Source organism: Ochotona princeps, chromosome X, assembly GCF_030435755.1.
Source record: "Ochotona princeps isolate mOchPri1 chromosome X, mOchPri1.hap1, whole genome shotgun sequence".
NCBI classification, from domain to species: Eukaryota; Metazoa; Chordata; class Mammalia; order Lagomorpha; family Ochotonidae; genus Ochotona; species Ochotona princeps.
In genome coordinates, this window is record NC_080865.1 from 91839736 (window position 1) to 91867306 (window position 27571).

Below are 27571 nucleotides of genomic sequence, written 5' to 3' on the forward strand. Positions count from 1 at the left end.
CGATGTCTTCTGCGATTTGTTTAAAAAAACACACACACCAGCCAGAATATGCCTATTTTATTAACATCATGCTTTAATAAATAACTAGCTACTTCTAATAAAAATTAAGCCTGTGTTTACAACAGCCACCGATATGCCATTCTGACCATTCTGCAGAATTTGGTGTAAAAAGTTCAATGAAATGCAGACCCTGAGCTATCAAATATGTTTCAATATAAAAATAGAGAATTACTCTTACAACTGAGTGAACAGTAATACAAACGACCTCTCAGTGGGTCTTTGGTTCTGTAGAACGTATTGGGATCTCAATGTCTGTCCAGTGCAGGAAGAGACTTGCGCAAATCTAGGGATCTCTTAAGACATTTTGGGAAACCTCTTTTAAAGTGATTGGTTCCATTCTCATGGTTCTATGAGTTGTCGTTTCGTAAGGATACAAGCAAAGGGGTGCAAAGGGGCCAAAGCAGCTGTCAGTTCTTGGCCTGAAACAGCAGGTAATGGTATTTGCTAGTTCACCCACATGGCTAAGCGCCACCACTCTGATGTAGTCTTCTCGGCTCTACCTTCTCCCCTAACTCCCACCATCAACCTCCAAAAAGACAATAATAATCCATATGCAGACACATGAAAAAAACTGGACACCTAGCTCTCCTCCAAGTGGGTTTCTTGACTGATGAGTAGCACATGCCTGTGAACCTGCTCTATCCAAGCAGCAGGGCAAGAAAAAGACTCAAATTAGATACCTTATATTTTCTTCAGGAAAAAAATCTGGGATCCAAAACCATATGTAAATATACATGCTGAGACAAAAAGAACAAAGAAAAAGAGAGAGAGAGAGAAAGAGAGAACAAAAACCAAAAACCAAACCCTTTGCTCGAGTATGGAGAGCTATTCCCTGAGCCCAGCCCCAGTTCAGGCTAGCCGCAAGACAGTCACCCTGTCTATGGCTGGGCTTGACATCTGGACCACTGTAACTTGGGGACCCAAATGAGGTGCTAGGCCACTTGCTGCTGTCACTGGGACAGAAATTAAAAGATGATCAGTGTAGATGTGAAAACTGGCATTCGATTATTGGCTTGTTAATTTGCCTGGTTACAAAAAATATAAAAACAAAAATCACCCCCAAGCCCAACTGTGACCATGTGATAAGTGAGACCTCCTGAACATCTCATCGTTCAAGTGAGACTGTATCATGAATTATCTTGAAAATGGGTTACACTCTTAACTATAAGTAGGCTTAAGAAACAGATCTATGTGTGATCTCAGCTTACGGAATTCAACTCAACAGCAACTGTCAGTCAGCAGTCTCTTCTGATCCCCAGCTACTGATGAAGTCCATGCTGCTTTTGTTGATGCTCACATCCTGACAAAGTGACTCCTTGTACCTTTATATTCTCTCCTAACTTAATCATAATCATCATTATAATAAAACCCCAAATCACCTCCATTTCTATGCAGATAAGGCAACTAAAATAACAGGGATAAATGGAAATTTTGCTGCTTGCTGGGCTTTTTCTTTTAATAAGATAACATGATAAATAAAACCTGCTTCTGTACAGCTATTTAATATTTCAGAAATACGTACATGTTACATGCCAAGAAAGGACCCTGGTTTTCTTGTAAGAAACAAGGTGAGACTGTAATTGGAGAAACAAAAACCCCACAAACAAAATGAAAATAGAACAAACCAACATAGTGGATAAAATCACAAATGCATAACTAACTACAGTTCTGTACCTACATTGTTAGCCACGTTGAATATGACTGTGGGGAAGCAGGAACCAACTGAACGTACGAATCTCCTTTTACCCACAAACTGAATGCATTTTTAAAACCAGTGGCCACACAGTAAAAACTGTACATCGTTGTCCATTCATGTAAAAAGCAAAGTCACTAGGGATGGTAGAAAAGTGATAACTGATGCCTTGCAGCTTTCTGATGATGAACGCTTTTTCTCAAAGTGTGAAAATTATCTCCACTCTCTCTGCACAACCAGGAAGAAGATGCAGATGACAGTGAGGAGGTAGGGCTGTGAGCCAGGACAGGCGCCAGCGCTGTCGGCTTTGTCGTGAGAACTCTTGCCAGCATGGTCGGTGGCATTGTACTCAAGCTCCGACGGACACTGTTGATACTCACATCCACTCCCACTTCCTTCGCCACTAGTTTCATCACCTATTATATAAAAAAAGGAACAGGATTTCATTCCACTTGTTCTCATCTTCAAGAATAATTTGTATATCAAAACCACCAATGCTTACTGATATCAAAGAAGTCCACATCATTCCCATTGTAAGCGTTCTTCATTTTACTGGTCATAGCCCGAAGAGCCATGATCTGGCGAAGGATCAGTATGTCTGGTTTGCTGGTGTCAACCTGGACCTCTGGGTTATTGCCCTGGTTGGCTAATCCATTTCCAGTCACTGCAAACAGGTATCTGGAATGAGAAGCAATCCAATTAAGGTAAAGCACAAAGTAAGAGAATATCATCCAAGATTTCTGCTGGATTCTAGTCTTTCCACTGGGCACAACTAAATGGAAAACAAGGAAAACTTTTAGAGATCTAAGTATTTATGTGGAAGGCAGAGTTACTGAGAGATAGTGAGCAAGAAAAGAGTGAGAGCAATCTTCCAATTGCTGTTCACTCCTGCAAATGGCTGGAGTTGGGCCAGGCCCAAGCCAAAGGCCAGGAGCTAGAGGTTTCATCCAGGTCTCTCAGTCTCCCAACCAATCACCTGACACACCTTCTACTGCCTTCCCAGGCCATTAGAAGGGAACTGAATTGAAGTGGAGCAGCCAGCTCTCGAACCTGCACTCATAGAGAATCCCAGCATTACAGGTGGTAGCTTAACCTGTTGTGCCACAGTGCCAGCCCCTAATTGAACTTCTTAACAAACCCTAATCTTTTCCTCTTCTGGGCATATGTCCTATTTTTGCATTTGACCATCATGGTTTTTGGAAAACCATTCCTTTTGTGGAGCTGTGTGTGTGTGTGGGGGGGCGGTTAAAGTAAAATGCTCTCATTCAAGAATGGATACCTGTATCAGTTATTGACTAGGGAAAGGAAGGGGGATCAGGCAAGGGAAGGCAAACATCTGATAGCTGGTAGTTTAAACAGCCCTGCCCTGTTCTTGTCAGGCACAGCCCTGACCCAGCCAACTCCGGTGCCTGCTCATGTTCCTGTAGCAAAGCCCATTCTAGAAAACCTCCATCTGTAGTTGGGGACTGAGGATTTCTCTGAACTGTTGGCAGAGAACACTCGCCCGGGCAGCTGGAAAGGGAGGCACAGCAAGCCCGCTCGCTGGTGGCAGCAAACCTGCTTTTGCCTCTGCCATTCCAACAGTCCTCCTCGTTGCCATTTCCCGCAGCCATCCTTTCATCATTGCAAACATTGCTCGGAAGAGAAGACCAGAACTTCTTGGCCTGCTTCAGTTTCTCCTTGACGTCTGTCACCTAAGGAAGACACCATTTTAAACCACCCATGGCCAACACCACCAAACTACCTGTGTATGTGCCTTTCAGACAGCTGTTGCCTATCTGGAGCATCTACTCTGAGAACTCTGCCTGTCCCTGGTCCTCTGGCCCACCCAGCCCATTTCATTTCCCTGGGGTGCCCTCCTCCACGTGTCCTCCAATATGTGCACTTGTTGTCCCTTGCCTGTGTCCCCTTACTCTCCATCCATCTTAGGATCTACTGCTTCTGTCACTTTAGGCTAGCAAGCTTGAAATGTTCTTCTCCCTCTCTGATGGGGCCTTTGGGGAAACCAAGGCACACCCTATATATCCAAGCCACCCTGTTCCTGGCCTCATGATAAGCACATAGTAGATGCTCAGGAAATACCCAGTGGGAACTAAAGTTTTCAGGCAAGAGCCTGTGTATCCCATTTGCATGTTTGGGTAAGAACCTCCTGAACCAGCAAACGGGCAACACCGATTTACCAAAACAGTTACACCTTAAAGACCCATGCTTGTAAGCCGTCCATTTTGAGCAAATATTCTCAGTTCTCAGTGCTGAAACACAGCCATGCTGTCAGAGTGCTCACCAGGCGGTCCAGACTGGTGCCAGCCGCTGTGGTCGGGCGTTCCTCAGGGTGATAGGGTCGGAAACGAGCGCTGAACGTACTTTCAGAGATGGAACGAGAAATCCGTCCCACTGGCAGGGGCTTGGGGGGTCCACAGCCCTGGAATACCTGCAGCAGAGTAAGCCCAGTCACGTGAGGGTAGTCACATGACGGAGCAGAAGCTTCTGGCTCCCCTTCCCTGTGTCTGGCTGCATTACCTTCTGTGACACCTGCACACTGTTCTCCTGCATGTTCATAATGGCATCGGAGATCTTGACATCGATGGGGTCCATGACGGACTCAATGTTGAAAGGACCCTCCAGTCTCTCCGCCACCATGAGCATCGCATCTAATGGGGGGTGTGGACAAATACGACACAGCAGGAAAAGGAAATGGTGAGTTCAGCCTGGGGTAAACAGTCTAGCAATTTTCTTCTGTTTCCTGTGTGGGATGCGGCGAGGGGAAGAATGGAAGGCAAGCATCCTAATTAATTCACCCTTTCCTATCTAGTCACTGGGTATCACTTAGACCTCTAAAGGGTGAAATGGCCTTTGTTCTACAGCCAGAAACCCAATCGGGAATCTCTCATTGCGTACATCCTCCATTCCTTCTCACGTCAGTGGCTGTCACTGGATAAGGCCAGAGGCAGTCTAACATGTCACTTCTCCCAGAGAATTTGCCACAACTTTTTGGTCACTTTTTTGGTCAAAAATAGAAATGGGTTAAAATCCTGGCCTACCAATTCCTTGCCGTCATTGTTTTCTCCCATGGGACCTGTCAGGTCCCTGCGTGCACGGTTGGGAAAGACATATGAAAGCATTCCTAGGAATCCTGATGACTTTCCAAACGGAATACAAAGTTGCACAAGTTACGCTGTACTTGTTTCTTGCTTGTTTGTTGGGTGTCTATGAATTGGTGCTCACACCTGATACCTATCATGGAAAATCAGTAAGAACTGGAAAACAAAAATTCCCAAGGAGAAAAAGGAAGATTTATTTGGTCATGATAAGTTTCCAAGTCATTTGCTTCCTCATTCTGTACTAGTGACTTCCTGCATGCCAACTGAGCATCCACCTAAACTTTCCAGGGGAAAACAGTTTGAACATCAGCATATCAATGAAACAGTTTGGCCATCAACCTTTCACCTTCAACCTACAACAAATGCTACCCAACATTTGCAACCTTGGGGTCATTTCTCTAAACTACAATTCCAGTGTCACCAACCCGCCCCCCATAGATGTCGATGCAATGCAATTTTTTTTGGAAAGTAATAACAAATGAAGTTTCAGATTGCATTGCGGTAAGCACCAATAAAGCAACACTTCTAACCTCTAAGTAAAGGCTGACAGCATGGATATACCATTGTATTAGAAGAGAGAAAAAACTGCTTTTGATGTGCTAGCATAAGGAGACTTTTATAAACAAGTGGAGCACAACTTCAATGTGTTCATCATTGTCATAGCAATCAGGGTTGTAATGTAGAGAAAGCACATTCCTTCATAAGCCGAGAAGAAATCGCTTGTTCCAAATAAAAATATTGTGAATAGACAGTTAATAAACATCCAAAATGCAGAGGTTTAAACAGGAAAAAAGCAGTGCATTTTGTAACTACTTATTCCCCTAGTGGCCAGGAAAGGCCAGATCACTGATGTGTTTGGGAAAGCCTGAAAGGAAACATAAACCCAGATTCTTCTGGCTGTTTGGCGTCTTTGTAAACTGTGAGCCAGCCCGTCATCCACAAGGGCCTGGGAATGGAGAGTGGAGCCGGGCCTTTGTTGGGGCCGGTGCCATGGCGTTGCGTGTTGCGCGGCTGAAGAATGCGACTGAAGATGCATTCGGCCTGCAGCCCCTGGTCTGGGAGTCAAAGCTGCCCAGAACCCCAGGACAAATCCTGACTGGCCATCACTCATTATTCCTCTTCCTGATAAGAAGCCCTAGGCCAAATCCAAAGATTCTGGCTTGCATGTTGTGGTTTTCTGCTTGTCGACTGAAGTCACTAGTCCTCTTATTATTAGCATGCTGTTTAAATGGCTCTCGTGTCCTGCCAGGAACTGGCTGGTGTCCCGATCCGTGGCCCCAATACTGAATGCCCATTGGCAGCAACATGTGACATTAATCGGTTTGGTGATGACTCACATGAAAGTTAATGCAGCCACAGCATGGGATGGGAAAAAAGTTGCACCTGATTATCGAACTTGAGATTCTCTAGATACTTTTTTTGGGGGGGGAGGGGAGTGGGGGGAGGTGGCAAGGTTGATTTATGAAAGAAATACATAGTGTGAAAAATGTAATTAAAAGATAAATTTATTTGATGCAAAAATATTCTGAAATTCAAGTATGTGAGGGATTAAAACAAAACTTCATGGAAAGCTTGGCTTGTGACAAAATTATGCATGGATTTCCAAGATTTTTGCAGAAACATAAACATAATCTTTTTTCTGAGAACTTTTTGAAGTGTTTTCGAACTGAAGGTTTCATGTACCCGGTCTCTCCTACAAAGCTGAGCTCCAAGGTGTTTCAACTCCTTGAATTCCTCCAGATAAAGATGGACAGGATTTCCCTTTGTACTAAGAGGTGAGCATTCCTGGCAGTCTGCAGGTGCAGTTCAGAGGACACAAAGCAGGGCTGGGCAGCAAGAAGGCAGACTTGCAAAACCCATCCTCTGGCTTGTAGAGGCTGCATCCTCCTGCAGGATTCCAGCACTCAGCATCCTAAGCATTGAATGGCTCCCCATGGCCCACAGCAACAAAGCCTTCCCCTCTCACTAGGGAAAGGGACTCCTGCTTTGTGCCGCCAATAATCAGAAGCCCACATCTTCAGCCGCACGACCTGACTGGAAGAACAAAAGGCAGTTTCCCGACTTAACCCCAAGAACTGATTTAAAGAAGTGGGGCAAAAAAAAAAAAAAAAAAAAAAAAAAAAAAAAGACCTTGACCATTCATTAACTGCAGTCATTTAAAGGGAAAAAGAAAAATTCTTTGCAAAGGAAGAGACAGAGAGGAGAAAAAAGAATCTACAGCAGAGGCATGTAAATTGGGACTGAATTCTGCAACCACAGAGCAGATTAATTAAACCCTTGTGAAAAATTCATGAAAAAGCACTGCAGATTAACAATGTCCATTATGGCCTGTCTTTTATATAAGCTTACTAGAAATAAAGAATAGCATGCCAGCTAAAAGGGAAGTTTTGCTACAATTATATAACCTCCTCCCTCCAAAAAGTATCGTTTAAAATAGTTGGGGGGAAATTCGATTCAGAAATCCTATCACTTACCATTTGGTTTGAATTATGTTTTTGCAAGACAACAAATGTAATTTCACAACACAAAACAAAAACAACAGCAACTAAAGGTCTGGATTCAGAGTAAATAGATGCAAACACTAATGAAGTAAGCCAGAACAGGGTTCTGATTTACAGGGACCTGTGAACTCTGGAAAAAAATAATACATAAGAAAAATTAGTATGCTAAGACAAGAATATGAGGACTTGAGGGACAGTTTTTGCCGGAAACATGAACAACAAAGAGTTCAGTGGGTATGCCCCTCTGCGTTTTATGCCTGATGTCTTTGTAGCAAAGCTGGAATACAGCATCACTATCACATTTTGGGTAGATATGGCAAATTTTACTATTTTGGTTGGAGAGAGAGCACATCCCAGGCAAAAGTTAAAGGGCTCACCAACTTTGCATAAAACCTCTATTTAGCAGAAGTGAATTTCAAACTTGACATTTGGTGTGGAGACAAGGGTAGGATTAAAGAGAGACACAGAGACAGAGACAGACATCAAGTTTTGATCTAGAAATGTCACGAGCTTTTACTTCCAGGAAAAAGAAATTGTGAACAGCAGTTCCTCCCCTGGCTTCATTCGGAGCATGATGTGCCATTTGTGCCTGTGTGTCTTTGCTGGTCTTATGCCTTCTCTTTTGTTGGATTCTGCTTTACTGTGCGCAAAAGAGGTTTTTTTGTTTTGTTTTGTTTTGTTTTCCCCAGGTCTTCTAGCTTTGAGCTATTTAGGCTACAATTGTGCTGAAGTGCTTAATATTCACATCTTTCCCCCCCTGTGTCAATGTTCTTAGGAATCTGTTGGAGCCAATTTATTGATGCACTTTCAAACAGAGTTAATATGATAATTAGCTCTCATGCAGACTAAAAAGCATTCCCCAACACCCCCCCCCCCACATCAGTGTTAAAAAAAAAAAAGTCCAGCAAATTGCATGCATGTTCCCATGATATGAACAAATAAGTGAAAAATAGGTGCTTATAAAGACACTCAAATTTTGCAGTTATGTAAATGTGACTGGGGTGGGGAAAAGGGGAACCAGTGTGCACTGTTGGTACCTGAGCACAGGACCGTGACCACTCAGCACCAGAAGCTCCCTAATGTCTCACAAGTAATTAGATTTGCTAAGAAGACATCAAGGAAGCTGATGGTGGGACATTTATATGATTCTTTATTTGTTGTTGCCTCCCCCATCATCGTTAACTGTCTCCAAAACTGGCCAGTCAATTTACACTACTGTCTCAAATCCAGTAGTGTTTTTCTAGGTGGTAGACATAGAAATATTTAGAGTTATCAGGACCAAATTCCTTCCATTCTTACCAGAGCAGTCTGCTTTGGCTAAATCCTCTACACAAACAGAATTCCTAAACTTCCACAGTTGGATTGCACCTGGTCCACATAACAGATTGCTATCTGGCTGGTCTGTGGGAGATTTGGTTGCAGAGTAATAGAACATGTTTGAAGCTGCTTTCACAGCTCCCTGAAGGCTGTACTCCTCATTGTACGTGGAACCAAGCCCGAGATGCATAACTCAAATTGACCTTTTGGGGAAAAAGATCAAAAAGGCACTTTCTTGTTTTTAAAATTTGTTAGTCACTGTATGCATATTATCTCCAGAAATGCCAACAGTAGCTGGTTTGCAAACACTAAATGACTAATGTCATGAACAGAAAGCTCACAGTGAGCAATTACAGCATTCCTTGTTGCTGGGAGTGGAGCTGTCTCCAGCAATACCAATATGTTCACTGCTAGAGCTCACCTATGAAATTGTTCCACTCCAAATCGAGATCCCCTTGGTTGGCCAAACAGCCTCTCATGATGTTCGAGCAGTAGTTGTAACAGGGCTTCACGGTCACCAGACCCCGGCAGTGGGGGCAGTAGATCATCTTCAACAGGGCGTGGGTACATGGGGTTGTGGGATTTACCTAATGTGCAATGGGGGAAAAAAAAGACAGTGGTGATGGAGCTGAAATACACATGGAAAATCAAGTCTATCAGGTTGACATTGAAGGCTTGCTCATGCATTTAACAATGAATTGTGAATAATCATGATTACCAGGCCTAGCCAGCCTCCTGAAGAGGTAAAGTAGATTGATTTTAGAGAAGGGGAAGGTGTGTGCCAGTGAGATCCCAATATACCAGAATACAAACTCTTATACCTTTTTTTCCTCCTTACTTACTTCTCAGGGTGTATTTCTCTTTCTCTCTCTCATATACACACTCAATTATTGCAAAGTCTTCTGACAAATCACTTTACAGAACAGGTTATCACATATGGTAGTGGAAGCTCCCTCACCTGCCAACCATAGGTAAGCTGTTGTGGCCTCAAGCATCACTATCTTTGCCAGACTGGAACACAAGCACATCTTCTCTTTGACTGATTATATGACTGCCCTTATTCTGTGCCAAGAGCTGGGCAGAAACAAAACTAATGGATGTATTCTTCAAGGTTGAGTATGAGGAATGTCAAACCATGGAATAGCTAGAACACTTCTAGGGACTGAAGCCGGGAACACTTGATGGTAGAGGGGACACTACAGTTAGAGTTTGGAGAAAGGGTTGGATTGAACTGGAGAAGTAGAGGAAGAACAACCCAGACAGGGATAATCAAATCAATACTATAGCAGAGTGGATTGGCATATTCTGGCATCTCAAAATAGGGTTGAGCAATTGTGGGAAGTATTGTTTGAGGCAAAGGTGTGTGCACAGGACCAGAATTTAGTGTGGTATGAACACCAGGCAGAAACTGTGAGACGCCATAAGGCAGGACATGCGGAGTTGCTAAAAGTACATGAAGGGGGGGCCCGGGGGCGTGGCCTAGCGGCTAAAGTCCTCTTCTTGAACGCCCCGGGATCCCATATGGGCGCCGGTGCTAATCCCGGCAGCTCCACTTCCCATCCAGCTCCCTGCTTGTGGCCTGGGAAAGCAGTTGAGGACGGCCCAAAGCTTTGGGACCCTGCACCTGCGTGGGAGACCTGGAAGAGGTTCCTGGTTCCCGGCATCGGATCGGCGCACACCAGCCCGTTGCGGCTCACTTGGGGAGTGAAACATCGGATGGAAGATCTTCCTCTCTGTCTCTCCTCCTCTGTATATCCGGCTTTCCAATAATAATAAAATCTTTTTTTTAAATTTTTTTTCTTTAATATTCATTTATTCATTAATTACATTGCATTGCATGATACAATTTCATAGGTACTGGGATTCCCCCCCCCCTTCACCCCAAACCCTTCCCCCATCATGAATTCCTTCACCTTGATGCATAACCACAGCTCAAGTTCCGTTGAGATTCCCTAATTAAAAGTTTACACCATACAGAGTCCAGCATCCCACTTGTCCAGTTCAAGTTCAACGGCCTCTTAGGGAGGCCCTCTCAGGTTTGTAGGCAGAGCCAGCAGAATAATAATAGAGCCAGCAATAATAATAAAATCTTTAAAAAAAAAAAGTACATGAAGGGGGTAGGTGTTCAGCGCAGCAAGTAACAGACACCTACACCCAACCTCAGAGGGCCCAATTCCAATCCCAATTACAACTCAGGATATGCATATATGTGTTATATATATATATATCCTGAGAGCTAGCAGGTGATAACCGAAGTACTAAAGCTCTTCCAATTCATTCAAGAGATACAGATGGAGTTCTGGACTTCTGGCTTCAGCCTGGCCCAACCCTGGCTGTCCCAAGCATTTGGGAAGTAAACTAGTGAATGGAAGATCTCCCTGTCTGTCTGGCAATTCATACCGGTGCTGGTTGGAGTCCTGGCTGCTCAGTTTCCTATCCAGTTCTCTGCTGGTGCACTGTGGAAAGCAGCAGAAAATGTCCCAAATCCTTGAGTCATTGCACTCATGTGGGAAACCCAGATGAAGCTCCTCGCTCCTGCCTTTGGACTGGCTCAGCTCCAGCCATTGTGGTCACTTAGGGAATGAACCAAAAGAAGGCCTCTCTCTAATGCTGCCCTTCAAATAAATACATAGACCCTTAACAAAAAAAGCCTATGAGGAAGGGAAGTAGCAAGGATGACAACAGCCTAAAGTCAGAGTAGGCTATGTGTCCTGTGCAGAGAAATATGACCTATTTTCATCTTTGTGGCTCAATACTGTGGACTTGCTTTGGGTGCAGAAGCACTGATTATATCTTGTCACTCATTTCCATCCATGATTAGAAAGAAGCATGGTGGCTCATTAAAAGTTCCTGTCTTCTCATTCTGTCTGCCCTACCTTCCTCAGTATCAGAGGATTAGTGCATTCCTCTCTAGCAGTACTAACCAGTTCTGCAAACTTAAAATTTCGAAGCAAACACCACAAGGAATAGATGCTGGCATGTGGGACAGCCTGGCAATGACCTTCACCTGCCTTGGAGTGTTACTCTGGATACCACTTATCAACAGTTCCCTTAGGAACAGGAACAGTGGATTAGTGCAGTCAGGAGAAGAACTCAACACGGTCAGACTCCTCTCTGATGCATTTGTGTGCATTTTCTCTCTCTCATCCCAAACAACTCTAGCCTAAAAGCATGCAACAACAAGATGGTAATCGTATCCACTAAAGTCAACATTCTCAACGAAGGATTAGGATTTTTCCACTGATTTAACCAATCCCAAATGTTTTCTAGGCATTAAATTAGTTCTACTAACTATGTATTAATGTACAGTCAAAGCTTGGCTCACCAGTACTCTGGAGGAATGGCCCTCCAGGATAGCTAAAAGAGCACTCCTTTAAAGTCACAGATCATTATAGAGCTTTTGATACTGGCCCACCACTCATTTTACAAATGAGCCTACAGGCATGGAGATGCGAAGTAACCCAACATCCTAGGAAAATGGGAACCTCAGAACTGGAAGGGCACCTTAGAGATCCTCAAGTTCTAGTGTCATGTTTAAGGGGTAAGAAGATTGGCATGGGCATTTGGTGCACTGTTTAAGATGCTGCTGTGGAAGCCCACATGCCATGTTGGACTGCTTGGTTTCAAGTTCAGGTTACACATGAGATACCAGCTTCCTGCTAATTCACACCCCAGGAGGTAGCAAAAGATGGACCAAATCTTGAATTTTTTTTGCCACCAGACCCAAACTGATTTGCCACTTCCTGGTTTCCTTCTGGCCCGGCCCATCTGCTGTACCCATCTGAGGAGAGAATCAGTGGATGAAAAACCTTCCTCCCTCTCTCCCTCCTTCCATGTCACTCTGCCTTCCAAGTAAGCCTTCAAAAAGGAAGGTTCCTTTGCCAAATAAAACCTTTCTTATCTTTTCTTTAATAACTCTAGCAAGAAATTCATTGTATTCTTAGTTCAACAGCAAGCCCTATTATGTGTGCAGTGGACCTTGTAGTACTCTCTCCAATAACATGGTGATGGAGGTTCAAGTGTTACAGAAACCAAACTAAATGACACAGAATATTGCTTGAAAAGATTATGAAGCTTGGTTTGGCAGAGTTTTCCATTTCATTCTTTGGCTAAGTACTGACTTGGGCTCTGCACATGATGTGTTGTACAACAAGTAAAATGATCACAAGGAACGCAGCTATAGCATGTTAGGGAAACACTGTGCAAAATGCTAGGGACTTAAGAGATGCAGGAACAGTAAGAACAGCGGGATGAAAAGACACATGTGAAATACCAAAGTTGGACATAAATCTGTCTTACATTGCCCAGCCACTCATCAGACTACCACGCATCATTTCATAGGAAGGGAACTCAGAATCTGCAAAGCAAATTCCTTGTGTGTAATGAGACCTTAGTAGAAAAAATGGTAAATTTTTTATGTATGCAGTCTGTACAGAGACAGACAGGAATCCCCGCAGTGCCTCAGCAGCCCAGGAGAGGTGTCAACAATGCTAGAATCTCACAGGTTTGGGGGTCCCACTATCACTGACCTAACCAAACTCTGGAGAATAGACTGAAGATGCCCAGGACCTACTCTACACTCTGCTCTCCTGACCCAAGGACAGCCTTGCTCCCAACAGCAAAACATCAAGCAATGCTAGGCCTCCTTCAAAAGTTCCCAGTGTTTCCTCCACACTACCAGGGACACATGTTAAACTCACAAGCAAATGCAACAGTTGGCTAAATCGTTCTTCATTCTGGACCTTTCATTTTTAAACACAAATTCAAGTTCATTCACATTCTACCTTTTAGTGGCTATAAAAATCAGTTACTTCTTTTGAGTCACCAAAACCTTAACCACGTAGATTTCTTCTGGAAGACCAAAGCCCAAGTGGTAGATCATGTCACAAGGCAATTCACAAAGTGGGCTAGCTATATACCAAAGTTTTCCTTTGATCCTCGGTTATATATTTGTTCTCCATGGTATGGCATACCACTTAAAATGCTCAATTTATTACTTCTGGTGATTGTTCTGCACTAATATTTGATGGCTGTTCTTTTATTTAGAAGAATCTGATCAGTCCAGGTGGATAGGAGTGGAGTGGGCATGATGACTGCTTTTCAAAAAGTCACATTTTCATTATTTCTCAATATCATATTAAGATAGAATATAAAAGGGTGTGGGGGATGGGAGTGCCTGTATACGCTTTCCTTTCCTCTTTGAACACAAACATTGGTTTAATGGTCTCAGAGAGAAAAGTACATAATTGGTTCTTACAGTATCATAGTCACCAGAGCCTTACTGTTGGGATTCCAAAGAGAACAATATTCTATTCTATAAGCCATTCCTGCTGATAGGCTGTAATGATCTGTAAGCTCCATGTACATACAGTGTTTAATATATGTTCAGCTCTGCCCTGAGTTCTTTACATATACTGAGCCTTGATCACGCAAGATATGAGCATCGCATCTGACAGATGAGGAAACATGCCCAGAGATGAAGGGACTTGCATAAAGGCTTTCAGTAAAACAGTAAAGATGTAAATCCATCAGTGTGGGTCTAAAATATGTGCACTTGACTTCCTTAAGGGTAGCACATGGTTCTGGTCCTTCTTCTTACCTCCCTACACACAGAATGGCATCCCTACACACAGAACACTGAGCTATGGGGCTAGATGTCTGCTGAGGCCAGTTTGTAGTTTTCAAAGTCTACTGCCTGAAGTAGCTCGATTTTATGCTGGAGGTTAGACATCAGCATGCAAGAGTTCTTCCAAGGCCAGCATCGCACTAGACACTCAGGAAGACTGTTGTTTGATAAAACAATTAGTGACTTACTGATTCAGCATTATGTATAATTTGCTACAGGTATCTGGGAGAAAAACCCACAAGAGTCCCCATTATCCTAGGTTTCTGTTAACTGTAGCCAACCAGAGTTCCAATCCAGGACAATAAATCAAACGTTGTCCAGTATTTCCACGCTGTCTATTACTATTCCATCAGCTACTCAGCAGCCACCCTGATTACTTGGGTGGACTGTGACTGCCATGCTATTGTGCATGTGTTCAAATAACCTATACCTCATGTAATGATGGTGACAAAGTGCAAGAATAATAACACCAACAATTGGATTACCATATTGTTTCCCTTTTCCTAGTTTATTTTTTGTTATTCTTAGTCATCTCTTACTATTCCTAATTTACAAATTAAGTTTTACTATAGATGTAAGAGTACTTCAAAAATGGCCTTAGATGAAGTTTCTTTGGCAATTCCCTACCAGCTGAACCACTGGACTCAGAACCCCAACAACCATGGAGAGAACTGCAGGTTCCATGGTCTAACCGTGGAGTGCATGTGTCAGAGCTGGGCATCCTCAGTGGCTTAGACAGAGCAGTGGACAGCATATCCAAATGCACATGGAGAATACGGCAGTACATTGGAGCCTCCATAGGACACCTGGTACCATGGCAGAATATGGAGGATAGAACAAATTGATCAACTACTCCAACCAAGTGTTGGTAGTGAATATCTGGGCAGATGGAGACTCTAATGTGGACCGTGAGCCAGTGGATTCTGGAGAGATTTCATCGTGATTGCAGTGGTAGGATCAACAGCAATTCAGGACTGTTGAACTATCAAGACCTCTGGAGAATTTAATGATATTGTAAACTTCTATTTTTCTTCCTGCTGTTGATTTTGTATTGTGGCTTTTCATTTAGGGGGATGTATGGTAACTGTGTAATGGAGACTATCATATCCAGATGTGAGGATATAATGTAGTATGCATCTCTACTTCCAGACAAAGATGGACTTACAATGAAACTGTTTACTATATCTTGACAATAGGATGCTGGACTCTCTGCCATTGTCCATGCCTGCAATGATGGACATATGACTGTGTATGAAGAACTATACTATAGTAATAATATAGGGGAACTCAGTGGGGGTGGGGAGGGAAAATCTCAAGGTTTATAGAACTATATCATAAAATGATAATAAATATTTCAAACAAATGGAATTAAAGAGCTAAGTGAAAAGGTTTTAAGTAAATGTATAGTTTCTTCATATTATGTATCTTGTATGAACTTTTTAAGCACTCCACACATAGATTTCAATCATTTTTGTACAAAAATAAATTTCTCTTTCAATTTCAATGCTGGACATATAGATAGAAGAGTTTACTGGAATAAAAACAACAGAAAGAAGTACTTTTAAGCCAAAGTCTTAAAATTTTGCAAGTACTACAACAAAAATGTCACAGAGATGACCAATTCTTACTAGAAAGGGGAGCATGACTTATCGAAGAAATGGGTGTCAATGTTATTTATGCCAAGAATGAGAATGTTGGATTTGTTTGATGAAGGTTAGGGATGATGGAACAGGGCCATCCTCCTCTAGACTGAAGGACTCTGTGTCAACAAAAATATCAGTATCAGTCTGAATTACCAACCCTTAACAACGTTTCATTAATAATTTCTAAGCTTTATATAAAATCCTTCCTCATTCAGCAAGGTCTTTCTAAGACGTTAAGGTAACTCTAAGGGGTGGCTTCAAATTTCAGATTTTAGGATCCAGTCTATGTTTGGTGTAAAAGTCACTGTAGGAAGACTCTTCATATCCCTTTTAACTTATTTAAGACTTTTCAAACTCGCCTCATGGCTGCTTTCCTTAGGATATACATTCCACAGGACATCTGCATGCCATGTCTTGCATTAAAAGCCTTCGCAGAAAAAGTCTTGCAGAAAAGCCTCTTTGAATACACATTCAGGCTTTCTACCCAATAACCTGCATTTTCCAAACACCACATTAAAAACTACTGCAAGCAGCCTGAAAAAAGAAAAATGCTGGAGAAGTCTTCACGCAGCCTGGATTTCATTTCAGTAATTCAGAATGAGCCTTAAGCCACATTACAGCGATGGCAGTCAACATGATTTTAGTTTATTCCAGCTTCTAAAATACATTTGTTGCAGCTTTTTTTTCCCCCAGCCGAGAGTACCAAACAGAAAAGTCTAGATTTTTATCTGTTGCTTGGTAACATAAGCACTCAATAAAAAGAATGGAAAATATTCCCCAAATTTGTGGTCAGAGATAGGACACCGACACTTGCTGTGGAGATATGACAAAAGTTTATTCAATAATTTCCTAACTAATGTTGAATTCAATACTCATACACAAAGGATGAGAAGACTCCAACGTTTTCTTCTGATAACAGAATTTCAAAGGCATGACAAGACATGTAGGATAAGCTAGGATTCGTTCAGAAATACTGACAGAAATGCTGTAGGATGGAATTCAACCTACAGAAATACTTGAAAGTATGTCTTGTTTTTAAAACCATTAGGGTCAGGACATAGAATTTAAAGCAATATTGGATGAGAGTATTTTGTCAAGTTCCCTCTCTCTCACACACACACTGATTAAAAGATATCGATTAAATATTATACTACATGTTTTTGAATGCATGCAGTTTGATAATACATGCTTTCTATAAACATTTCAAAGACCTCTCCTATTAAGCCCCTCTGAATAAAAGCCTGAATTTTCTTTTGAGTACATAATTTCAATTCATGCAGCCTTTGACATCTCCTACGTACCTACTATGTATGCCCATCCTTCTATAGCTTCTGGACCCACCTTCTCCTTTACCATTCTATTCTTTAAAATTGTGAGTGGAGAATAATATTAATATTGGCATGTTGCTTCTTAAAAGCTTTTTTGGATGAACTGCTTTTAAACATTGCATGTGGGAGAACTGGCAAAATAATTTTTAGTAGTCTTGTAAGTGCTGGGGCATGACACACAGAAATGAAGGGGGAGCAACAGAAATTGTTTTCAAGGCAGGACAGTCATTTAGACATCACAATGTTAAGGCAATGATTTCTAATTATAGCCTGTGCAGTTCAGGGTGGGGGTGTAGACGTAGTCCCATTATGTCAGTGTTAATTGAAACCATGAGAATGCAACTCTCTTTGGCATAGGAGCTATTAATTTTCATGGTGCATGTAACCACTTGTGCATTTCTGAAAGACCACAACAGATTTGCCCTTCCAGGCAAAAGTGCTGCTACAAGCAGGTAAATAAGAAATGTATCATGAACCATGACAAATAAAGACGGAATAAGTAATACAAAGATATGTAGCACCAGGGTATTCTTGCACCAGCTGTTACTAGTTAAGAGGGCTTTTATGAAGTTGTGAAGCTCAACAAACAAAGTTGAAATCACTGGCTTTTGGGGTTCCAAAAAACTCAAGCCAGGCAAGTCTAGTTCAGCTAAGAAGTGCCTTTCTTGGGAAGTCAGTTCCGCTTGCTGGTGCTAATAGCTTTTCAAAGGCTTACTGTGATCAAACCACTGCTCAGCTTCCAACTGCATCCCATCTTGTCCGTTGCGAAAGCAAGCTAGAAGAGCAGGGCAGCCACTCATAAAAGAGAAAGTGGGAACATCCCTGACTGAGTCACGCAATCATCCCTGAGACCTAGATGTACTTCGAACTTGACTTTAAAGGCCCTCTTTGTAGACTGAGTGAGTGTACTGGCTCTCTTCAATGAGGAAATATGCTCCATACTCTGAGATGTCTTTTTTCAAGTCCAAGGCAATTAATTTTATTGAGCACCCAAAGAAGATATGTTCACTGCTTGGGCTGTCCTTGTTCCAGCACAGGGGCAGGTATTAGGAGGGGTGGCAACCCATAGGTATAAAAACCACATTGTTTTGAGTACCCAAACTCATAGATTTGTCAACATGTTTAATTTCTTTTTAAGATTTACTAACTCATTTTCTTTTTAAATTTTTTTTTAGTTTTACTACTTCATTTTCATTGGAAAGTCAGATTTACAGAGAGAAGTAGAAACAGGGAGAAATATCTTCCATCCGCTGGTTCACTCCCCAAGTGGCCAAATGGCCAGAGCTGAGCCAATCTGAAGCCAGGAGCCTCTTCTGGGTCTCCATGCTTTGGGCCATCCTCCACTGCTTTCCCAGGCCACAAGCAGAGAGCTGGATGGGAAGTGGAGCAGTCAGGATACGAAACAGCAGCCATATGGGATCCTGGCTCATGCAAGTCTAGGCTATTGTGCCAGACCCAACATGCTCAATTTGAAACATGGTTTTGATACCAGATCACTTGTTGTCTTTCCTACACTACTGTCCTGTAAATTGTGACTCAAGCAGCTTAATAATCGTTAAAAATATCTGCCCCAGAATAGAGATCGATTTTACACACACACACACACAATCCTGAGGGTTAGGTTATATCTGGAAAGCAGCTTTCTGCAAGAACTTAACACATCTTTGCTTTTAACACAAATTCCCACCAAAATCAACATTAGATTGTATTTGTGCCCACTTTACATTATATTATATGCTCCTTACTGTGTAAATGAGGGTGCCTGACTCTTAAATATCACATTTAGGTTGCTGATTTTCCACAGTTAATTCTGAGAACAATGTTGAGAATGCAGTACAGTGAAGCTAGAACTGCTCTGCCCCGCCCCCATGCTGGGAGATAAAGTAAGGCGATGGCAACAAAGGCAAGCCTTCTTGCTTCCAATGGTCTAACCTCTATGTCTTGTCTAAATCACTTCCTTGTTTCAGTCATCCTCCCTGATCCTAAGTCGGAGGGTTCCAGGAATCTCGCTTGTCTAAAGTGACTTGAACCTTAGAAACTGAGGCTGTGTCACCTGTGGGGACCTTTTTCAAAAGGATTATCACCGGAACTCAGAATTAGAGGAGGATAAAGGAGCCACCTTTCAAACGCTTGCTTTGTCTTTCTCTAATACGTCAGGTGAACTACCCCGCAAATGAATTTGATAAAAAATTAGCTATGCAATATTTTAGGGACCCAATGTAAGTATCTCCAAGATTAACAAGACTGGCTTGGATTGGCAGAAGATCAAGGATCAAACATCTCCCCCTTACCCTCACCTACCCTCATATACTGCAACAAATATTTGCAATTAATAATTAAATTATCAGGAAGAAAAAGAATAAACAAAACCATATTAGAAAAATTGTTTTCTGACAGTTCATGACCTGCAGAGAATAAACAATTCTGCAGTAATGAATGCAACCCATCAAGTAACCCTTCTTGTCATGCAATTCTAACATGAAAATCATAGAAGTACCTCTTTTTCATAGCATACTTGTATAGAATCCTTATCTTCTCCCTGACGAATATCAATTGCTTCTCCAACCAACCTTGCAGCCTGCCCAGAATAGTTCTGATAGTTTATTAACAATTGCTGATGCCTGCTGTCTGGGTGCAACATTAATATGTACTGCCTGATTTACACAATCACTTATGAGGTCATCCGAACTGTACACGAACTCCCTGAAGATGGCAACTTGAGCGTTCCTGTGCTGTTTTAGTTGATCATTCCTCTAGTCCTCAAAACCATCAAGTGGGCTAAACAGAAGCTATTGTCCAAGGTTGGCACAGTGATTAAAGCCACCACCAGCAGTGTTACTATTCCATATGGGCATGGATTCAAGCTCCCTGCACTACTGCACTGGAAATGCTGTAGAAGATGGCCCAAGTCCTTAAGCCATGTAGGATGAAGCACATGGCTGTTGGCTTGAGCTTGGCCCAGTCCTGCCCAACATTTCTTTTTCTTCCCTGGTATACAGACATGGAAGGGCTGAGGTGGTGGGGAGGGCACTAAATAAGCCTGCTCACATCATGAGGGTGTGGGAAACTGCTAGAGCAGTAAAACCTAGTTCCTCTTGAACTCTTGCTCAGGCCCTCTGCATAAATCAAGACAAATGAAGCCTTTGTGGAGGAAGCAGAAGCTAAAGGCACCAGCGCAGTCTCACCCACTGTAAGATTCCTCTTCCCTTCTCCCCACCCCCAGGCAGCTCCTCAGATGGCTCCAAGGGACACACTTCAATTGCAAATAAAAACCAAACAAACAAATGAGTTCATTTCATCACCTCCTGCTTAGGTTTTACAATTTTTATAAACAAAGTCAGCATCAAGAGCAGTAGGGTTTACATTAATTATCATAGAAAACTGTGTCTTATAAAAGACTGCCCCCCCCATCCCAGTCCCGGGACACCATGCTCAAGGGTGTCAAAGTTTTTTTCTAAGACTAGAACTCATAGGCTCACCCACACTCACATGAAACAACCAAAAGGATAGCCTGCAGCTATACAAGGAAGATACTAAAGTTTCCAGAAACTTAATAAACATAATGCAAAATAACAGGTGTTTGGAACAACAGTTAAGATGCTACTTGTGGGGCCCTGGCATGGTAGCCTAGTCGCTAAAGTCCTCTCCTTATACACACCGCCAGGATCCCATACGGGTGCCGGTTCTAATCCCAGTGGTCTCGCTTCCCATCCAGCTCCCAGCTTGTGGCCTGGGAAAGCAGTCAATGACAGCGCAAAGCCTTGAGACCCTGCACCCGCATGGGAGACCTGGAATAAGTTTCCGGGTTCCTGGCTTCAGATTGGTGCCAGCTGGGGCATGCATCAGCAAATGGAGGATCTTCCTCTCTGTCTCTGCTCCTCTCTGTTTATCTGAGTTTCAAGCAAAAATAAAATAAATCTTTTAAAAAAATGCTACTTGTAATCCCTATCTCCTATATATAGGAGACCTTGCATGGCAGACGCAGCTCCACGCCCCTTTCCAGTTAACTGCTGATTACAGATATTGGGAATCAGCGAGTAACGGTTCAAATAGTAGACCCCTTGCATCCACTTGAGAGACCTGGATTGGATTTCCAGTGGCTGGCTTGGGCCTTTCAGGAGTGAGCCAGTTTCTCTGCCTTTTCAATCAATAAGTGAATGAATGAATGAAAGAATGAATGAATAAAAGCTAATGCAGATTTGCATGAATTTTTGAAATCCCCTCATGTCTCCCTTGCTAAATGGGAAATGGAGTTAAGAGTTACAAAACAGTGTGGAGGCACTGAATCCATTTTAAAATCAAGATTCCAGATGGATCATATATCTGCCTTGAAACAATGACTACCAAGGAAAGTACTGGAAATAGTGATTTATAATGCTGTTCATCGCAGAATTCTTGAGTGATTCTAAACTGTACATATACACGTGTAAGGACAAAATGTGAGGGGGAAGACACATGTGAAACGGAGCACAAATGCAAGTGAGTTCCGTGAATACTGCCTCTTCCCAACGTTCGCTTCAGAGGAAACACCACACAAGTACACACACAGAATGCAGCGAGCACTTACCACGGAGACTTTGCCCACTACATCTCTCGCCACTGCTAAGCCTTGAGCAAAAGTGCGTGCCGCCACGAATGCTCGGGTGACCTGCAGTTTCAGTTTCCGAGGCACATCTCCAAAGGGCTTCAGCTGCTCAGTGTACTTGCTCACACACTCCAGGTACTCATCTGTGAAGTGGTACTGCGAGTTCACCAGGCGGAACATGCGCTCCAGAAGGCGAGCCCAGAAGTCATTTAGCATTTCTTCCAGGTTCACGTTCCCCACCACGTAGTAGCGCTTCAGCTCCACAAAGAGATCTTTAAATAGCTCCGAGTTTTGCATGTATAAGCGGCCATATGTCTTCACAAACATATCATTCAGGGATTTCTCAGCATTTTCAAGGAGCTCTTTGAAGAATTCTAAAAACAAAACCAAGCAAACAAAGAAGAGAAAAAAGAAGAATGAAGAAAAGAGTATTTTAGTAAGTAAATAATGCAGTTCTTTCCAGGTAAATTGAAAAATGTGGAGTGTGTGTTGTATGGTGGGGAAGGGGGTTTACTCTTCACAACTGAAATGGAAAACATGCTTATATTTGGGGTTATTTACTTTGGGGTAATCTGGCATCTCAGATCATTTGTGAATGCAAGAAAACATGTCACAAAGTCATCTACACATCTATGTCTAAAAGAAGAGACAAATAACAAATCCTAATTCTAAACAAACAGCTTTGCAGAAGTTAGCACAGCACACGTTCATTTTCCATCACACATCCTAAACTGGCCCCAAGGTGAATCAGACCAAACCAGTCCCAAGAACTGCCCATCTTGAGATTTTCCAGAAACTCTAACTGCAAGAATCAAAACCAAATTTAATCATACTCCTTAATTGTAACCTAAGACCAGGACAGATGTTTTCAAAAGTTTTTACTTGACCATGATTTGTTTTTGCTTTTCTCCTTATTTATCTACATGGCATGTGTGGAAAATGCTCGAGGCAACAAAACATAATGAAACACCCCTACAAACAGGCACCTACGTTTTCTGAAAATAAGTTCTCAGGCATCAGTACAAATGGGGCTATGAGGCTGACCTCAGGTTCCTAAAGGATTTATACAGTAAAATGTAGGATGCTATACATGTATGTGGTGGAGGATGGGGTGGGAAAGGAGGGCGAGTGGATGCGGGATATAAATGCTTAATGGACTCACCTATCCCTTTTACGCATAAGACAACATGGAGAAATCATTGAAAAACACAAATGAGAAGACAGAGTTATTTTAGACCAGCCTTTTTGGAACCCACATCATCACTAACTAAGTGTGAAAGATTTTAATCTTTTTTGTACAAATGGCAAGGCAAGTTAGCTTTCTCCTGAAGGTTTTCTCAGGAAGTCCCATGAAAAGAGAGGCCCCCAGTGTATCTGTAACATTATTCATTCTTCAAGAAGCTCTTGCGTGGTATAAAAACAAACACCTCCTGATACCAAGTTTATAAGCAGGAAATATAAGAAATACCAAAACAAAATTAAAGGACCACATCAAATAGGAGACTGCCTCGAAGTGAACACGGAACAGAAAGAAAATATAATGCCTACTTCAAAGCCAGAACTTTGGCGAGCTTATCAAAACGCAAAAGCTACAAAACCATTCTCTTCTCACACTGGGTGGGCAAATCAGAGACTGACAACTAATTGCAAATAGTTTCCCCTCCCCCCCCAAAAAAAATCTGGTCGAGTCAATGGAAGCCTGTGGGAGGGAGATAGGCATGTGCGTCTTTCGTTACATGCCAAGAAAATTTCTATGAATAATCTTTGCTTCCCCAACCCATGACGTGGTGCTTCTCTGGGCTGAGGTAAAAAGCTAGTCCTTTATGGTTCCTTCCAGCTTGTCAATGTGAAGTGCGATTTTTGTGTGGCCTTTCTCCTTGTCCTGTTATCCATTTTTTTTTAAAAAGACACTTTGAGAAGTTCATGGAAAATGGAATTGAAAGATAAGTTTACTTCAATGTAAAGAACTTTTGAAATCCATGTATAAAAATGGTCTTCACACAAGTCTTGGAAACTATCATTAATACAAACAAACAAAAGCAAACTATGCATGGCTGTGGTTTTTTGCACCAAAAAGAAGCTTATCTTTTCATCCCATTTTTCCCCCAAATTCTTGAGACATGTCTGTGTACTATTGCTTGTCTTTGATTAGCTGCGCTTTTTTCCCCGGAGAAAGGAGAATGGATTCCCCCTGCAGTGTAAACAAGCAGGCAGCTCGCTCATGTGCATTGCAACTGCATTTTTACCTGAGCTCTTTCCCCTGAAAGTGACAGGACACAATGTTCATCAAGAGCTGAGGGACTGTATGGGAAATTAGCTACCAGAGTAGACTTCAATTTTTTTCTTATTGTTTTCAATAATACATTTTATAGATATGGATTAATCCCTTTTCCTCCCTTTTCCCTCCATTTTCCTTTCCCACGTACAATAGTATAGTCCTTTAGTATACGTTACAACTTTAACTTTTTATTCTTCCCCAAATCCCCACTAAGTGGTTCTCAAAGTGTGGGCCAAGGACAGCACACCCTGGCATCACTTGGGCACTTGCTGCAAGTCCAAGTTCTCAGCTTCAGCCCAAATCCACTGACTCTGAAATGCCAGTAGGGTGGACTGGGGAGCGCAACCATCTGTAATCCTGCAGCGCCCTGAACTTCTGAGTGCTGAAACTCCACCTCTCCTCTGTCATTAACAACCACCAGCAGCTCAGGGGCTGTGCTGACTGTACAACACTCAGGACAAATGCAAATGTTTTAATTTGGGGGATATGTCTTCTCCAGGAACTGCATTTTAGAAAACTAACATTTTGAGGAGTGACTGTTAATGGAGTCTTGCAGTCAGATTTTCTTGCGTGAAGTGCCACAACTAAGGTTAAGACAGATGATTACATGTATGCCACCTGTCTTCTAGAATTCAAAGCTGGGGAGTCTCAGGAAGAGAGGAATCTTAAACATTGTCTGGTTCGTGTCCCAAACCACACTTTCCTGGTTAGCATCCACCACACATAGCTCCTGCACACCATACACCAGTGGCATAAAGGCTGCTGGAAGGTTGTGCTCTTACATGCCCAGTATTTTGCGGCAGATAACTCTCACAATCATGGGTTCTTTCCCATAAAGGGTTACTTTGTTGCTCATACAATTGGCACACATAAGATACTGAATGTTGCGAATTGTTAGACCATAGGCTTTCACATTTACTTAGTGAGTTAATTTTTTTTTTAAAAAAGATTTATTTTATTTTTATTGTAAAGTCAGATATACAGAGAATAGGAGAGACAGAGAGGAAGATCTTCTGTCTGCTGATTCACTGCCCAAGTGGCCACCTTGGCCAGAGCTGACATGCTCCTTGTCCAACACCACTATGAAATTTTGGTTCCATGGCTTCCATTCTGCCTAGGAAATTGTGTGTGTGTGTGTGTGTGTGTGTGCATGCGCATACACATTAGCTTGTACTTTAAAGAGATTAAGCTTGGTGTTATATATATGAAGTCCTAATTCATTTCATCTCTCCGAAAATTTATCTCCTTTCCATTATACATTGAAAACTGCTTTCATTTGCCATGTAAGTGACAAATACAAAGACCACTTGAGTACGTACACGGCCAAGAAATGCTTATGCAATTCTACAGAAGTGATATAAGAAGCGAAAGGCTCACAATTTAATCTCTCCAAATGGCTATGCAATTTGACAATTATATATTGAGTGGCCATTACAGGTTCAAATCAAAGCATATAGTTGAATCATTCCTCTTCAACAATGAAGCTATCATGAAAAGTTCTAGAAATACAAATTTCTTTCATCCAGTTCACCTTTGTTTTGTCACTATTCTCCATACATGATTTTATGAGTATACTAGAGGTTTTCACAGAAATCTATAAGACTTAATCTTTAATTCATATAGCAAGCTCTGCCTCTCCTATGGGGGTCAACAGAACAAAGCTCAAAGGAGACTTAAATTCATTTTTCATTAGTCTTATGTTAAACAGTACTATTTTACCTATATTGCCGCTCTAGGAACTAGTAAGAATAGCAGATAATAAATTCTAAAATCCATATCAATTGGATACAATATCAATGAAAGCATAATAATTTGCTATTAGGAAAAAAAAACATTTTTCATCTGTGTGTCCTGTTAAAACTAGCGGCTCCCATATGTTCTTCATAATTCTTCTGCACCCCGCCCTTCCCCTTTCTTCCCCATGACATTTCCTTCTACAAAGAGGAATGGAGCACAAATTAGACATTCAGGTCCCACTCTACAGCCATCAATAGCAACTTCATTAATTGCTACAACACTCATCTCCATTCCCCACTCCCATCATTATTCTCAGAACTCAGGATCAGGGTCAGATCTGAACTGCTAAAGAAGAGCTGTTTAGGCCAAGACACCCAGCAATCATCCTTCATAATCACTATGACTACAACCAATTATAACACACTGGGTAGCTAAGAGAGAATCAGCCGAGAGCAGCATAAAGCAGAATTCTACCATGGTCAGAAGCCACGTTAATTGGAAGTTAGATCACCCTTGTAGCAAGTACTTGTGTTCATGAAAAATGCTGCTCGGGGAGTTGGCTTTAAGCGACACTCTTGGGGTTCTAAGGAAAGTCAAAGAGGAGGTGGCTGATAAGCATCTGGCAGTCAGGTTTAATTCGCCTGCAATTTTCAGTTTGGAGTCTTAAGGTACACATGTTCTGAGGATCAAGAAGCCAGCACTCCTCGAGCTCGCTCACGAAAGGGCACTTAGTACAAGAGGCAAGTAAACACTGTAGCACAGCCCGAGTCTGAAACAGCACCAAAGGCTGAGAAAACCGCAGGTCCTTCAGAGAGCTGTGCGACCTTGCGGTTGGGCAAAAGGCCTAACCCCTAGGGAGCCTCTGTTGTTCCATTGCTAAAATGGAGCTCTCACCACTCAGCTCATGCAGAGAATACCCGGGACAGAGTGGATACTCAATTAAGTAACCACTCTCGGGAATATGAGAGGTGATATATCTGTCACCCTGGTAAGTTTTATCTCCATGGTAACTTAAAACTTTTACAGACTGGTTTTTTTTTTTCTCTTTCCTGGTAAAGTCTGAGGAAGTATACAAGAAGTTGGAGCTGCTGCACATGGGCTGAGAAGGCGCAAGGCTTTATAAAACTGGGAGGTGTTTATCCAAAGGGAGACGCTTAATGGCTCTACCTTCCAAGGCCGCGAATGTCCCAGAACTTTCAGGAGGCTGGGGGGCGGCTACTGAGTGAAAAGTTTACATTATGCTAAAACACTGTCAAATACATTGCACACCTATCAAAACTCAGAATTAATCAGCAGGCAATTCATTCCCTCCCTTCTCCCTCCAATTATTTCATTTGCATACGACCTTTTTGGCTACAAGCTGGTTCAGCACAAGCATTAAGCTGGGGGATTCTAAATACTTGCCAGCTCTAAAATTTCATTATTCTGAATGGAGGAGCAATTTAGCATGGCAAAGAGTAGCGTGAAAAGGCAAAACTTTTCCATATAAAAGTTTTCTATGTAAATAGCCTGTCTTAAAAATTGAAGAAGAACATCATGTACTTCTGGAACTTCCATCCCAGGCACTTGTCTTGCGACAAATAAACATTCAAAATTCTTGCAACAGGTCAAAAGACCTCCAGGTTTGCTATTAAATGCTATTAGTTACTCCTTTATAAACACTTGACCAGCTATTGATTAATGAGCTAGAATGCATTCTAGA

General features: G+C 42.2%; 1 protein-coding gene across 1 annotated transcript in view; it reads right to left on the bottom strand.

Annotated features, from left to right (window-relative positions):
- Positions 1-821: 821 nt before the first annotated feature.
- Positions 822-27571, bottom strand: part of GPC4 (glypican 4) — a 112182-nt gene continuing 85432 nt past the window's right edge. Inside the window, exons 4-10 of the mRNA XM_058658866.1 lie at positions 21837-22228; positions 9094-9259; positions 4274-4404; positions 4038-4184; positions 3311-3447; positions 2256-2431; positions 822-2169 (exon numbers count right to left, since the gene is read on the bottom strand). Coding sequence (XP_058514849.1) covers positions 1967-2169; positions 2256-2431; positions 3311-3447; positions 4038-4184; positions 4274-4404; positions 9094-9259; positions 21837-22228 — 1352 coding nt within the window. The 3' untranslated portion in view covers positions 822-1966. The remainder of the gene's footprint in view (positions 2170-2255; positions 2432-3310; positions 3448-4037; positions 4185-4273; positions 4405-9093; positions 9260-21836; positions 22229-27571) is intronic.